The 16,381-nt window shown below is 38.7% G+C and overlaps 1 protein-coding gene across 1 annotated transcript; it reads right to left on the bottom strand.

Annotated features, from left to right (window-relative positions):
- Positions 1–1,999: 1,999 nt before the first annotated feature.
- LOC124145976 lies at positions 2,000–16,111 on the bottom strand. Its single transcript, XM_046515980.2, has 8 exons — positions 16,042–16,111; positions 12,508–12,626; positions 11,296–11,350; positions 9,744–9,808; positions 8,986–9,091; positions 7,644–7,762; positions 5,035–5,174; positions 2,000–4,493 (listed from the first exon to the last, which is right to left on the bottom strand). Exons 1-8 carry the CDS (start codon positions 16,100–16,102, stop codon positions 4,391–4,393), a joined length of 768 nt encoding a protein of 255 aa, XP_046371936.1. The 5' UTR covers positions 16,103–16,111; the 3' UTR covers positions 2,000–4,390.
- Between the last annotated feature and the right edge of the window lie 270 nt (positions 16,112–16,381).

Below are 16,381 nucleotides of genomic sequence, written 5' to 3'. Positions count from 1 at the left end.
GACATCAAGGGTACTTGGGACCTATTCCGTGCTGTATTCCCCAGAGAGGCAATCAAGGGTACTTGGGACCTATTCTGGACTGTATTCCCCACAGAGGCAATCAAGAGGTACTGGGGACCTATTCTCGACTGTATTCCCCAGAGAGGCAATCAAGGGTACTTGGGACCTATTCTGCACTGGAATCCCCAGAGAGAAAATCAAGGGTACTGGGAACCTTGGAGGCTACACTAAGATCAAGTTCAAGTGCACAGGATTCATATATTTTCTGAACATCAAACTCATATTCCATTCCACATATATTCTCATGTATAAAAAACAATTCGCGACAAAAAAGAGAGATTCAATGAAAGAAAAATAACAGCACCAAAGTAATACTGCAAAAGCAAAATACAGCAATAAACAAAACATAGGTTACCATGTTTACAAAAATATGTGTACATCCCAACAAGGCAACATGATATACAGCATCTTTAAAATTCGACAACACACAGTCTGACGACAGTGTGACAGTGTTGTTATCAATATTGTCATCAAACAGCATTGTTATCAATCCATATTGTCAACAAACAGCATTGTTATCAATCTATATTGTCATAAATGTTGTTATCAATAATATTGTCATCAAACAGTGTTGTTATCAATCTATATTGTCATCAATGTTATCAATCTATATTGTCATCAATGTTGTTAACAATATTGTCATCAAACAGCATTGTTATTAATCTGTATTGTCAACAACGTTGTTATCAATATTGTCATCAAACAGCATTGTTATCAATCTATATTGTGATCAATGTTGTTATCAGTCTATATTGTGATCAATGTTGTTATCAATAATATTGTCATCAATCTGTGTTGTTATCAATCTATATTGTCAGCAAACAGCATTGGTATCAATATTGTCATCAAACAGCATTATTATCAATCCATATTGTCATCAATCAGCAAGCACTCTTCGAATAAAATAGACATCTTCATGATATGGTTTGTACGAGGTATATGGAATGGGATGATGGTTTGTATATTGGAATGGGATGATACACTTTGTTGAGATGCACGTTATCTCGATATTACAGGTCTCGGCCATCAAGGGAATGACTAGACCTCAATCTAATAGGGGCTGTGGCACACGGTCTTGGCCTTGTTCCAACTCACAGTCTACATGTTGTAATTAGTGACGTGTGTGACGGACACATTGTCATTAGGTGATCAATAGTACTTACATCATACCAAATGAGTCTGCAGACAAAGTTATGTTTGAACGACTTGAATCAAACTGGATTAGAACTACCATAAGTTTGTCCCTTTGTTAGTAAACACGAACCTGGACATACGATTTGTCATTCGTGTTTTCATGTTACTCATCACTTGGCACAGAGTATCATGTCTCCTCAAACCTGGAACACATTTAAGTTGTTTTCCACATTAAGGTCACTCTCCTATGAGATTGAAAAAACATCTGAGAGGAACTTGATTTGTTTGCAGTCTCAAGATGGAGGGCGATCACATTCATTACAAGCAAGTTGTGGTAAGTACAGGGTTCTGGACTGTTATGGTCTTTAGATGCAACAGAGAATGAGGGTTCAGACTGTTATGGTTATATAGATACATCAGTGAATGAGGGTTCAGACTGTTATGGTTATATTGATACATCAGTGAATGAGGGTTCAGACTGTTATGGTTATATTGATACATCAGTGAATGAGGGTTCAGACTGTTACGGTCATATAGACACATCAGTGAATGAGGGTTCAGACCGTTATGGTTATATTGATACATCCGTGAATGATGGTTCAGACTGTTACAGTCATATAGACACATCAGTGAATGAGGGTTCAGACCGTTATGGTCATATTGATACATCCGTGAATGAGGGTTCAGACTGTTACGGTCATATAGACACATCAGTGAATGAGGGTTCAGACCGTTATGGTCATATAGACACATCAGTGAATGAGGGTTCAGACCGTTATGGTCATATAGATACATCAGTGAATGAGGGTTCAGACCGTTATGGCCTATAGACACATCAGTGAATGAGGGTTCAGACCATTATGGTCATATAGATACATCAGTGAATGAGGGTTCAGACCGTTATGGCCTATAGACACATCAGTGAATGAGGGTTCAGACCGTTATGGCCTATAGACACATCAGTGAATGAGGTTTCAGACTGTTATGGTCACAGATATATCAGTGAATGAGGGTTCAGACCGTTATGGTCATATAGATACATCAGTGAATGAGGGTTCAGACCGTTATGGCCTATAGACACATCAGTGAATGAGGGTTCAGGCCGTTATGGCCTATAGACACATCAGTGAATGAGGGTTCAGACCGTTATGGCCTATAGACACATCAGTGAATGAGGGTTCAGACTGTTATGGTCACAGATATATCAGTGAATGAGGGTTCAAACTGTTATGGTCTATAGACACATCAGTGAATGAGGGTTCAGACCGTTATGGCCTATAGACACATCAGTGAATGAGGGTTCAGACTGTTATGGTTACAGATATATCAGTGAATGAGGGTTCAAACTGTTATGGTCTATAGACACATCCGTGAATGGGGGGGTTCTGACTGTTATGGTCTATAGACACATCAGTGAATGAGGGTTCAGACTGTTATGGTCTATAGACACATCAGTGAATGAGGGTTCAGACTGTTATGGTCTATAGACACATCCGTGAATGGGGGTTCAGACTGTTATGGTCTATAGACACATCCGTGAATGAGGGTTTAGACCGTTATGGCCTATAGACACATCAGTGAATGAGGGTTCAGACTGTTATGGTTACAGATATATCAGTGAATGAGGGTTCAAACTGTTATGGTCTATAGACACATCCGTGAATGGGGGGGTTCTGACTGTTATGGTCTATAGACACATCAGTGAATGAGGGTTCAGACTGTTATGGTCTATAGACACATCAGTGAATGAGGGTTCAGACTGTTATGGTCTATAGACACATCCGTGAATGGGGGTTCAGACTGTTATGGTCTATAGACACATCAGTGAATGAGGGTTCAGACTGTTATGGTCTATAGACACATCAGTGAATGAGGGTTCTGACTGCTATGGTCTATAGATACATCAGTGAATGAGGGTTCAGACTGTTATGGTCTATAGACACATCCATGAATGGGGGGGTTCTGACTGCTATGGTCTATAGACACATCAGTGAATGAGGGTTCAGACTGTTATGGTCTATAGACACATCCGTGAATGGGGGGGTTCTGACTGCTATGGTCTATAGATACATCAGTGAATGAGGGTTCAGACTGTTACGGTCTATAGATACATCAGTGAATGAGGGTTCAGACTGTTACGGTCATATAGATACATCCGTGAATGAGGGTTCAGACTGTTACGGTCTATAGATACATCAGTGAATGAGGGTTCAGACTGTTACGGTCATATAGATACATCCGTGAATGAACTATGACATGAAAAATACAACCTTTGTTTTGAGCAACAACAATGCAATACTGACAATGAAAACAAGTTGTTACCCCTGGGATGAGTGAGTGAGTTACAACTTTAACGTCGCATCAGCATTATAGCAACTAACCCTGGGATGGCAAGGATATCAGTATCTGCAAACATCAGAACGCCAATTGTTTCAGTTCTTTTGTATGCAATAAAAGCATTTTTCAACAAATATTCCATTATGATTCTTGTGAGTGAGTTGGTTTTGAACAGTATAATACTTAATGGAATATCACAGCTTGTGAGTTTAAATGGGGAACTAAAGATGAATGTGAAGAAGGACATAGATCAGATCGGCATTCAATTCTGCTCAGTGTTATACAGCAGTCTAAACCAGTGTTTAGAAATAAATTCAAAACCCCAAAAGACAGTGGGGCAGGTGACCAATAAGTGTTGCCTGCCCATCTTCAAAGTTACCTGCCCACATTTAGACATCATAAATATTGCAAAATCATAACCATAAAATAAGAGACAAATCCTGTCTTGATTCAGCAGAAATAATGCAAACAATTACATGACAATCTACAAGGAGTTATAATAAAACTAAATTCGTGAGTAGTCTTGAAATTATCTTGACAGTCGAGCAGGTGGATGAAAGATTCATGCAGCCCGACAGAAAAGTTACCAGACACGGGCAGCTGGCAGGCAGTTATTTCTGACACTGGTTTAAACAACTCTGCAAACCTCTTTCACACTCTCATACATCCATTGAGAGTTGAAAGTCTGTCCTAGTATTAACTGTATGCCTTGAATGACATAATGTCAGACATGTCACAGATCCTCTTCACAATTACCATACACCCATTTGAGAGTTGAGTGTCATAGAATCATGCCCAGATTGATTTACAGTGTATCCAAACAAGGTTGCTGTGAAGTGTGGCTGGGATGTGTGTTTGATCATGCGCGGGCCAGTATGGCGGCTGGTTGCTGCATGTCTTCAGTGAGTGCGGCAGGTAGTGAGGTCATGACAGTCGCCAGGTTGTTGGTCAGTGTCAGGAGCCTGGAACATATCAAGATGAGAAGATATTGGGACATTTTAGAATCCTGCATTCTGACAGGTCCGCCAGCAGTATCAAATCTATGTTTGACTATACTCTTGTTAAAGACTGCATCTCTGCGAAAGAAAATATAATTTCTATTTGTAAGCATTTCATTCACATGCCAATAGGCATTAATCGTCCATCAATGTTTTTTGCCACACTCAGCAATATTCAAGCTTTTTGATCATCTGCGAATAATCAAGTCTGGACCAAACAATCCTGTGATTGACATCACAAGCATCAATCTATGCAATTTGGATACGATGACATCCATCAACCAAGTCATGGATCCTAACCAACCTGTTAGTCACCTTACAAGAAGCATGGGTTGATATAGCTAAATTCCAACCCAGATCTTCACAGGGGGAGACAAGCATGAATCGATGAAGACCAATTCTAACCCAGATCTGGGGGAGACAAGCAATAGTTGGTCAAGAACAATGCTATCCCGGATATTCATGGGGGAGTCCCAGCATGGAGCTTGTATGTCAGTCAACCTACCATTCTCTGATCTCTGGAGCGAGGTATGTTTCACCCTGATCGGCAGCAAATGCAGCTTTCACCGTCTTAAAGTTGTCCTCTATATTCTTCTTCTGAACAGCCAGGGCGGAAGAGCTGCCCTCCAGGTTCGTGATGCTTTGCTACAAATATAAAACAATGCTCAATGTGTTCAATTTTTTCTCCAATTGGAATGTAGCCTTTGGCATGATTTATTTATTTATTTGTTTGTTTTTTGTTTCATGCAGCACTCAGCAATATTCCAGCTATTATGACAATGGTCTGTAAACAATTGAGTCAGGACCAGACAATCAAGTGACTGATATTGTGAGCACCGATCCACACCTTCAGGGTACGATGACAAGCAATCAACCAAGACTGTCAACCAAGCCTGACAACCTGATCAATATTGTGACATAGGACACCAGAAATGGGTTTCACACATTGTACCCATGTGGGGAATTGAAACCTGGGTCTTTGGCATGAAGAGCGAACACTTGAATCATTACACTGTTCCACCACCCCACAACAACATGTAATATGCTATCTTGAGTGAGTGAGTGAGTTAATTGTGTTAACGCTGCTTTTAACATTATTCCAGTTATATCACGGCGTGTCAGCTTAATGTGGGAGGAAAGCCCAAAGTGATGCAGGTCTCAGACGTTTACCACTTCGGTGAAATTCACAAGCACGGGTATGGTGCTAACAAACCTAGAAACAAAATCGGGGCGAACCGGGATTCGAACCCACAATCATGGACACAACCCTGCACAGGGAATCGCGGCGCCTTAGATGACTGGGCCACCCGTGCCCCCTATGCTATCTTGAAAGAAAGCTGGAACTCAGTCCCATGAGATAAAATGTTTTTTTAAATAGTTACTAAATTATGATCAGCATTAAGAACTTTGCCCTCATCATTCCGCAATTTCTTTTGTTTGTCTGTTTGTTGTTAAACACAGCACTCAGCAATATTACAGCTGTATGACAACAGTCTGTAAATAATCGAGTATGGACCAGACAATTGAGTGATTGACATCATGAGCATCAATCCATGCAGTTAGGATACGATGACATGCATCAAACAAGTCAGCGAGCCTGACCATCCACTCCCGTTAGACGCCTCTTACAACAAGATTAGTTGCCTTTTACAGCAAGCATGGGTTGCTGAAGACCAATTCTTCCCCGGATCTTCACAGGTCTCATCCTGCAACTAACTGACCCCAACTATTCCTACATCACTCACCATCTACAATATTGATGAACAATCTACTTTGGTAAGGAGAGTGTTGACAAAACTTACATACAACAAAGCTAAGTGGTAACTTGGGAGACAATACTTACATACAACAAAGCTAAGTGGCAACTTGGGAGACAATACTTACATACAACAAAGCTGAGTGGCAACTGGGGAGACAATACTTACATACAACAAAGCTAAGTGGCAATTGGGGAGACAATACTTACATACAACAAAGCTGAGTGGCAACTGGGGAGACAATACTTACATAGAAGAAAGCTAAGTGGCAACTGGGGAGACAATACTTACATACAACAAAGCTAAGTGGCAACTGGGGAGACAATAATTACATACAACAAAGCTAAGTGGCAACTGGGGAGACAATACTTACATACAACAAAGCTTAGTGGCAACTGGGGAGACAATACTTACATACAACAAAGCTAAGTGGCAACTGGGGAGACAATACTTACAGACAACAAAGCTAAGTGGCAACTGGGGAGACAATACTTACATACAACAAAGCTAAGTGGCAACTGGGGAGACAATACTTACATACAACAAAGCTAAGTGGCAACTGGGGAGACAATACTTACATACAACAAAGCTATGTGGCAACTGGGGAGACAATACTTACATACAACAAAGCTGAGTGGCAACTGGGGAGACAATTCTTACCTACAACAAAGCTGAGTGGCAACTGGGGAGACAATACTTACCTACAACAAAGCTGAGTGGCAACTGGGGAGACAATACTTACATACAACAAAGCTAAGTGGCAACTGGGGAGACAATACTTACATACAACAAAGCTGAGTGGCAACAGGGGAGACAATACTTACCTACAACAAAGCTGAGTGGCAACTGGGGAGACAATACTTACCTACAACAAAGCTGAGTGGCAACTGGGGAGACAATACTTACATACAACAAAGCTAAGTGGCAACTGGGGAGACAATACTTACATACAACAAAGCTGAGTGGCAACTGGGGAGACAATACTTACATACAACGAAGCTAGGTGGCAACATTGGAGACAAAACTCACATACAACAAAGCTAAGTGGCAACTGGGGAGACAATACTCACATACAACAAAGCTAAGTGGCAACTGGGGAGACAATACTTACATACAACAAAGCTGAGTGGCAACTGGGGAGACAATACTTACACACAACAAAGCTAAGTGGCAACTGGGGAGACAATACTTACATACAACAAAGCTGAGTGGCAACTGGGGAGACAATACTTCCATACAACAAAGCTAAGTGGCAACTGGGGAGACAATACTTACACACAACAAAGCTTAGTGGCAACTGGGGAGACAATACTTACATACAACAAAGCTTAGTGGCAACTGGGGAGACAATACTTACATACAACAAGGCCAGCTGATGAGCTATATATTTTGGTTTGGATTGTGTTGACAGGTCGTTGTTCATCTGGCGAGCCAGTGTAGCGAGATGATGCAGCCCAGCCAACTGAGTGTAATAGTCTGGAAGATGAAAGAACGAACAAACACAGTATTTGAAATCTGTCAGGTTTAGTAGAAATTCAAAAGAAATTCATGACATTCTCTAACTGCTCAACAATCTACCTAAAAATACCTAGCAACATTTACATAACATTCCATCTCATACCATTACCAGTCTCATTGCAGCATAAGAATATTCGTATCAAATAAGTTAACTGATATTTTCAGTCCATATATCATGATATTTCGAAGTAAACATATCTTGATTTTTTTCACTCCATATATCTTGATACTTTTTCAGTCCATGTGTTTTGACATTTTTTGGTCCATATCTTGATATATTCAGTCCATATATCTTGATATATTCAGTCCATATATCTTGATATTTTCAGTACATATGTCTTGATATATTCAGTACATATGTCTTGATATATTCAGTACATATATCTTGATATTTTCAGTACATATGTCTTGATATTTTCAGTACATATGTCTTGATATATTCAGTACATATATCTTGATATTTTCAGTACATATGTCTTGATATTTTCAGTACATATGTCTTGATATATTCAGTACATATATCTTGATATTTTCAGTACATGTCTTGATATTTTCAGTACATATGTCTTGATATTTTCAGTACATATATCTTGATATATTCAGTCCATATATCTTGATATTTTTAGTACGTCTTGATATATTCAGTCCATATATCTTGATATTTTCAGTACATATGTCTTGATATTTTCAGTACATATGTCTTGATATATTCAGTACATATATCTTGATATTTTCAGTACATGTCTTGATATATTCAGTACATATATCTTGATATATTCAGTACATATATCTTGATATTTTCAGTACATATGTCTTGATATTTTCAGTACATGTCTTGATATATTCAGTACATATATCTTGATATTTTCAGTACATGTCTTGATATTTTCAGTACATATGTCTTGATATTTTCAGTACATATGTCTTGATATTTTCAGTACATATGTCTTGATATTTTCAGTCCATATATCTTGATATTTTCAGTACATATGTCTTGATATTTTCAGTACATATGTCTTGATATTTTCAGTCCATATATCTTGATATTTTCAGTACATATGTCTTGATATTTTCAGTACATATGTCTTGATATTTTCATACATATATCATGTATATCTTGATATTTCCAATACATATATTGATATCTCTTCATCTTTTCATCATAAAAATGTCTGCCTTACTATCAAGTGTTGTTTTCTTTAAAGCAATAGACAAAGCCTCCGGCCTCACAACATAAGCTGCCGCACGTGGAAACAGACGATCAAGCCACTTGCTTTCTAGGTATGCCTGGAAAAAAATATGTCCCCATGCAATTGTTGAGTGAACGTCGTTACAGCCACAAGATCACATGTCGATCATCAAATCTGGACCCTACAAACCAGTTGTCGATAACATGAGCAACTAACCACAGACACAATGTCTCAACAATAAATGCAAAGTATCGTCATTAGCAATGCGAAACTAAGTAGACACAATTTATGGATAGCAACTTCTTTATTTTACTGTAAAGTGAGTGAGTGTGATTTTACGCCGCTTTTAGCAATATTCCAGCAATATCACGGCAGGGGACACCAGAAATGGACATCACACATTGTACCCATGTCCGGAATCGAACCCGGATCTTCGGCGTGACGAGCAAACGCTTTAACCACCCAACTACCCGACCGCCCTTTTACTGTAAAGACGACATTTCGGTATAGATCCTTATACTGTTGTCAAGCAAGGCTGATTAATAAACATGGTACAGAATATATCTGGTAGGTGGAGCAGGCATCATATGCAGGGGGGATAACCAGTGATTATCTTCAATATGGTGACAAGCATGCAAATTACTGTTCTTTTTCTGAAATGGAAATACTTACTATATTGGAAGGGCTGAAATAGGAACTGCTTATTCGGGGGTATAATCAAATGCCAGTTTAGGTAGTGGTGTATTTACCTGGACGTCCAGCGGACTATTGCATCTCGCCAGCAGCTGATGCATCTGGTCATACACGACTCGGGCTGCAACACACATGGAAATAATACAGTACAGTGCTCGAACTTACGAGTGTGCTATGCCAGCGCCACACATAAAATAGATAATGGCAGGCTTGATTTCCTGTACAGTGCCTCGTGAGCACGCTCATCTTTGTGAAAAGTACTTTTGTTAATATTTATTTCATTTCTTGAGAAAACTAAAGTGTGGAAAGAAAGAGTTTTCCACATTATTTGCATGTTCGACTATCGCTAAACGACTTCCTGTTGTAAATCCAATCAGCATGATTCAGTGATTTCCAGACTAACTTACAGAGATATTAAACATTGAATGAAATACATTTGAAAGTAATCGCTTCTGTACATATTCTGATGGAATATAAGGAATAGTGTGTTGGCCTTGTGTTTTCATGTTTTGCATCTTTCCATATTTTGATAAAATATTACAAAAACTAAGTAGGCCATGAGTTTCAAACAAAAGTGGTTATTTGTGCTGACTGTTGTAGTGAGTAAGTGAGTCTGGTGTTACGCCGCTTTTAGCAATATTCCAGCAATATCACAGCAGGGGACACCAGAAATGGGCTTCACACATTGTACCCTAGTCGGGATTCGAACTCGGGTCTTCAGCGTGACAAAGCTTCAACCACTATAGGCTACCCTGCCGCCTCCTGAATCTTGTAAAAAAACCGAGAGCGATCGCATTTTTTCAAAATGGAAGTCTAAAAAGAAAACCTCCACTATTTTATATAACTTCAAGCCAATTTCTGTAAGTTCTAATAAAGTTACTGCAGACAACAGACATGTAAGACCGCATATATTGCCGAGCGCTACCACTGAAATTGAAAAAATCCCTGAGAAGCAAAAATGGAATGCTGACATGTGTGATAGTATAGATGAAACAATTCTAAAATTATCTAAACATTAGTAAAAAATTCTTCCGTTGTTCCAGGGGTTTCAAACCAGCAACCTTGAAACAATTTTTTATCTAATGGATTGGCAGCCTTTTGTTATAATGTTTGGGAAATATAGACAAGGCAATTAAAAATGGCACATCTGAAAAATAGGTCCAGAGTCTTCAGGCACACCTGATTTTTTTTTCTAATTTCAAGTCCTGTAGTAGTACACTCCATGGATCGAGTTTCTCCAGTTAATAACACAATTTAATAAGACGATCATTTTGATAAAGGACCATGACAAATAAGGAGTAACTTTTTTATCAATTTCGAAGCCGTGGTAATACTGAAGACAGATTTTTACTTAAAGATTTTGACTTCTTTATTTTTCCTGTGCAAACTTTGACAAATACTAAATCAACTCTGTCATCACTGATATACATTTATTCTTCGAAAATTGACTTAAATAACCCGTATTCTATGTTTCAAAACTCCTGAATCATGTGAATGTGACTCACTGTATATAGCTGTGTTAAACAATACCAGCATTCATCATAAAAATAATCATCCTCGATAATAACTAGTCAGCAGAATTGCTGGTTTCTAGAGAATATCACAGACCTCTGTTCACAAAGGAGTTGCTTGTCTTCCCATTATCAATTCTGTGAGATGGTTGCTGAAACAAAGCAGAAAGTTATACAACATGGATAACAACAGGACAAAATCACCAATATCCCCTGCAATTGTAAATACTTGTCTTAAATATGTCAACTAGTAATATATATATATATTGTTGCCATGGAAACTAAAAAAATACTTATTTCAAAAATCATGAACTAACGAAAGGAACCAGTACACCACTAGACCTATCTATGTGCCAATTTGCTGAAGAAATATTGCATGATTTTCAAGATCTGCTATGGAAATGACCACTACCCCCATTTTCAAAGTTGTTGCAATGGAAACTCAAAAATGTTCCTTTTGTCAAAAATCCCAAACAATCAAAATGCACCAGTTCACAGCTTGACCTATCCGTGTTCCAACTTTGGTGAAGAAATATTGTATGATTTTCAAGATTTGCTCTGGAAACAAGCACCACCACTATTTGCAGCCTATGTCAAAGTTGTTGCCATGGAAACACGAAACATATTTCTTAACAAAGAAATATATCAAAAGGCACCAGTTCACCACTAGACCAATCTATGTGCAAGTTTGGTGAAGAAATATTATATGGTTTGCAAGATCTGCTCCAGAAACAAGCACTCCCCCCGTTTCAATATACAAAAATAAAGGAAATAATACAAAAAAAATTTCAATGATTAGAAGATTCAATTCAAAGCCATCAAAAGGACCTAAAGTGTTTTCCAACAATCTACCAAAACTAGGCTTTTCAAACATAATCGAACATAAAAGCTGTAAACATCCCACTGGAGGGACTTTACTTCTAGCTTAGAGAAGGGCAACATTGAAAATACCAGTTATGTTAAACACCCTGACTGGAATACTGTTCAAAGCGACCCATCAAGATCCGGGGTAGAATAGGACTTCAGCAACCAATTCTTGCGGCAAAAGGCAACTATGTTTTGTCATAAGAAACGACGAACAGGACCTGGAGGTCAGGCTCGCTGACTTGATTGATGCATGTCATCGTAATCCAATTGCATGCATTAATGCTCATGATGTCAATCACTGGATTGTCTAGGTTAAGATTCGATTATTTACAGACCGCTTGAAAATTGCTGAGTGCTGCATTAAACAACAGACAGACAAACAAACTGTTCAAAGCGGTGATAAACCTAACTCACTCACTCACTCACAGAGTTGTGCTCCTACCTGGGTGAGTTCCTTCCTGCAGAGTAAATCCAGCTGACCACACAGTGACATCATCTCTATCTCAATGTCGGTGGGTGTGTCCGTCCCAGACAACAGAGACTCATGCAGCCGAACTGTCACTGGAACATATAGATGCTAGTTCACCGTGTTGTTTACAGTAACCAAGAACCGGCTTCACCTAATGGTCTCATGAGGTGGGGGCACGGGTGGCCCAGTCGTTTAAGTCACTGCAATTCGCTGTGCAGAGTTGCATCCCTTGGGCACGCCAGAAACCTATGAATCCCAGTTCAGCCCCATTATGTTTCTAGGTTTGTCAGCACCATACTCGTGCTCGTGGGTTTCACCAAAGTGGTAAACGTCTGAGAGTGAGACCTGCATCACTTGGGCTTTCCTCCCACATTAAGCTGACACGCCGGGATATAACTGTAATACTGTTAAAAGCGGCCTTAAACCCAACTCACTCACTCTCTCTCCATGAGGTCGGACTGAGGTTTATTCAGGATCAGCAAGATTAGTGTTAGATTTACAGCATTAAAAATTGGCACTGGTCCTGTATCATCAGGACTAGTAGAAATTTGCCATTTTAAGGGTTTTGTATCATTGTAACTGTAAGGTCCAGTGGAGTAAAAATGTTAGGCGAAACCGCATTATCAGTGGTTCATATTGGGAAAGGGAGGTCACTCTAACTTCAAACGGGAGCTATCTCCGTTGTTTTCGTATTTGCGAGAAATGGCGTCACCCACGCTGCACGTTGTTGGTCCAGCTATTAAATGCCCAGCTTATCCCTAAGGTAAAACGTAAGGTAATTAAATGTTTGAATGCATTATATATTTATGTTTCCATCAGTACATCTTCTAAGATTGGTTTAGTGGTGATAACCATTTTCTAACATGTGGGCCCACATCTTTCCCGTCATCTATGGTGATCGAAACAAGTGGGCCCACATTTGTATTTCGCCTAGCTTCGTTAGGTTGTTTCGTTAGTTCTGATAATCAATCCCTAAATGTGGGCAGACGTTCTTCCGTCATATTGATTGCAACAGGAGGGACCACATTTATTAATCGCGAAATTCTACTTAAATATTGATAATCATTTTCTCAAATGTGGGCCCACATTGTTCCCGTCATATATGGTGATCGAAACAAGTGGGCCCACATCTGTATATCGCCTAGTGGGTAGACGTTCTTCCGTCATAGTGATTGCAAAAGGAGGGACCACATTAAAAAATCGCTAGCTTCATTAGCTTGGCTTACTTATAACCATTTTCTAAAATGTGGGCCCACATTGTTCCCGTCTTATAGTGATCGAAACAGGTGGGCCCACAATTTTAAATCGTTGGGTTTCATTAGGTTGACGAAGTCATTTAGGCTATTGGGCTCACGTTTGTCATTATGTGACATTTTATATTATTCATATTTTGTAATATTGATGGGAAATATCTTTATAAATCATTTCGTGTGACATTAATTCCATAAAAGGCACAAAAGTCTTTGAAGTTTGAATAACTGCGTCATAGCTGACCACACTAGTTTTACAAAAATAGCTACCAAGCAAGAAACTTAAATCTACTTCAAATTAAATTTACAGAGGCAATACGACTCATTCTACTTTTTCCAATTTGACACATCAATCTAATCATAAGTGTTGGTGGCGATATAAGCCTGAACATATGTCTACACTTGAATTGATCTCGGACATGATACAAGCCTCAGACGTTTCCGAGAACTTGTTACATAAAAGGAATAACTCATGAATATTAATGACCCCACGACCTAGTTTGGCGATGTTCGTAGAAGTGAGTTCTGCTGTATTGCCATCTTATTTGTACATTTTAATCCAATTATAAGTCATAATACTTATTTTAAAAAGACAAATTATGAGTTCGTTATGCGGGTTTGTTTACATAGTATATATTCTCAACAACAAGTGCGTTTAGTTTCGAATGTGGGCCCACCTCGAACTTTCGATTAGGCAAACAGAGTTAGCTCCCCTCTCGAACCACCGATAATGCGGTTTCGCCAAATGTTAGTTTCGACTGCTGCATTTATCATGAAAGCCTGTATGTTATCACATCTAAAATCAACCAACCTGTGGTTGATAGCATTACCAGTGATGTACACAGTCAGCACTGGTGACACATTAGATAGTACACAGCAAAAATCTGATCCCATTTTTAGTCCACTCTCAAGACCTGGGGTAGACTAACAACTAGTCCTCTGGAATGAACATATTTTACAGACAAAAACAGTTGTTAAATTAAAGTCATAAAAAATTAAAAAAAGGAGCCAGGAGACTTTCCTCATTTTCCAAAACTAAACCAATCTGCAGTTAATAGAATTACTTGGAATTTCCCAACACATATACTTGGACTGTTACGATTCGCTAAGTTACACAGTGACTTGAACCGTATCCATTCATGAATTAAATTCGTTATTCGTGGCCACTGGAGTCAAATATTTATAAATATACAATCATGTGCATTTGTAAACATACCTTGTACCCAAAAAATATCGGTAAGAACATATCATATGCATAGATTTCTTCAAAGACAACACTCTTAGTCTTATATTTAATTTGACAGTAATGTGGTCACTGGTCATTGTTGCATTTGATCAGATACTAGTATATGGATAAGTGCAGTATATAAATGTATAATATAATAATAATTAACAAACGATGTAAAAAAATGTATGTTGCTTTTGTTTCACTGAATATAACAAATAATACATCAACTGTTGACTTGTTATTGTATTTGTGAATAATTATTTGTTTTCATTACCCTATATTTGTGATACGAATCATTTTCGCCTCATAGTGTATTCGTTGCAGCCCTAACATGTACAGAATCCTATCACCCATCACTGATAGGCCTCTGAAAGTGTGCGTGACAGGAATGTTTACTGCTGTATACACCTGGTATAGGATATATTTGATTCAGGGTCTGTATGACAGACTAGACCTGGGGAAACAAACTTACATGATCATTTGAGAGACGAATGTTTTAAAATATTACATTGATACAAAGACAAGTAGGATGATGGTTCTTTATGTGGATATTGACGGTATTGTAGTCCATAATAAGCAAATTTTGAATCCGCGAAGAAAACACCGATCCATATGTCAATACTTTCAAAGTTAGAGTGTTGTTCCCCTTAAGTATCCAGTGTAGATCTAGACCCAAAAGAACCCAACAAACAGAAAACAAAGGCAAATCTCATCTTGATCTTCACCTGAGAGCCTAGTGATAGTAACAAAGTCAGACAATCTTTTTTCAAACATTCAAATCTTCTATTAATCATACATACTACATCCATGCAAGATTTATCTATGAACATGATAGAGTTATTTTAATGAATTAGCCCTAGCTATTATTTCCGTGACTGTAGGCCTACATGTTATTGTTTGTGGTGTCTGTTCGCATCATGCTGCCTTTGTCGGCGTCTACTGTCAAATGCACAAGTACGCTCTAAAGGTTTCAATCAGCCATAAACTGGACTGACATGTAATAGTTATTTCGTGTCTCGATCGCATTACCTTTAAAAGCCGGGTCATAATGTACCGGCGTGACAAGAGGTTGACTACAGGATGCCGCCATGTTTTGCTGCCTATGCGAAACGTCACTTCCGGTTCACGACAACGCGTCGTCTGCTCGTTGTAAATATGACGATTCGTTTAAGCAAAATAATCTACAATCACACTTCGGGCAAGTAAAATCTAAAATATCATTCCGGGGTGGGCGTTGCATCGAATGCGCTTTATGATAAGCATTTTTTGTTCTTCAGGATATAAAAACTTTATTCGTTTCTTTCGTTGTATCCCGATATATTTGTATTTGAGAAAGTCTATGGGTTACATTCCGCTGTTTTTTGTTTCA

The sequence above is a fragment of the Haliotis rufescens genome, unplaced genomic scaffold, assembly GCF_023055435.1.
Source record: "Haliotis rufescens isolate VD_foot unplaced genomic scaffold, xgHalRufe1.0.p SCAF_9, whole genome shotgun sequence".
Lineage (NCBI taxonomy): Eukaryota > Metazoa > Mollusca > Gastropoda > Lepetellida > Haliotidae > Haliotis > Haliotis rufescens.
Note: the sequence above shows the minus strand (reverse complement) of the source record. Positions and strands in the feature narration are given on the sequence as shown.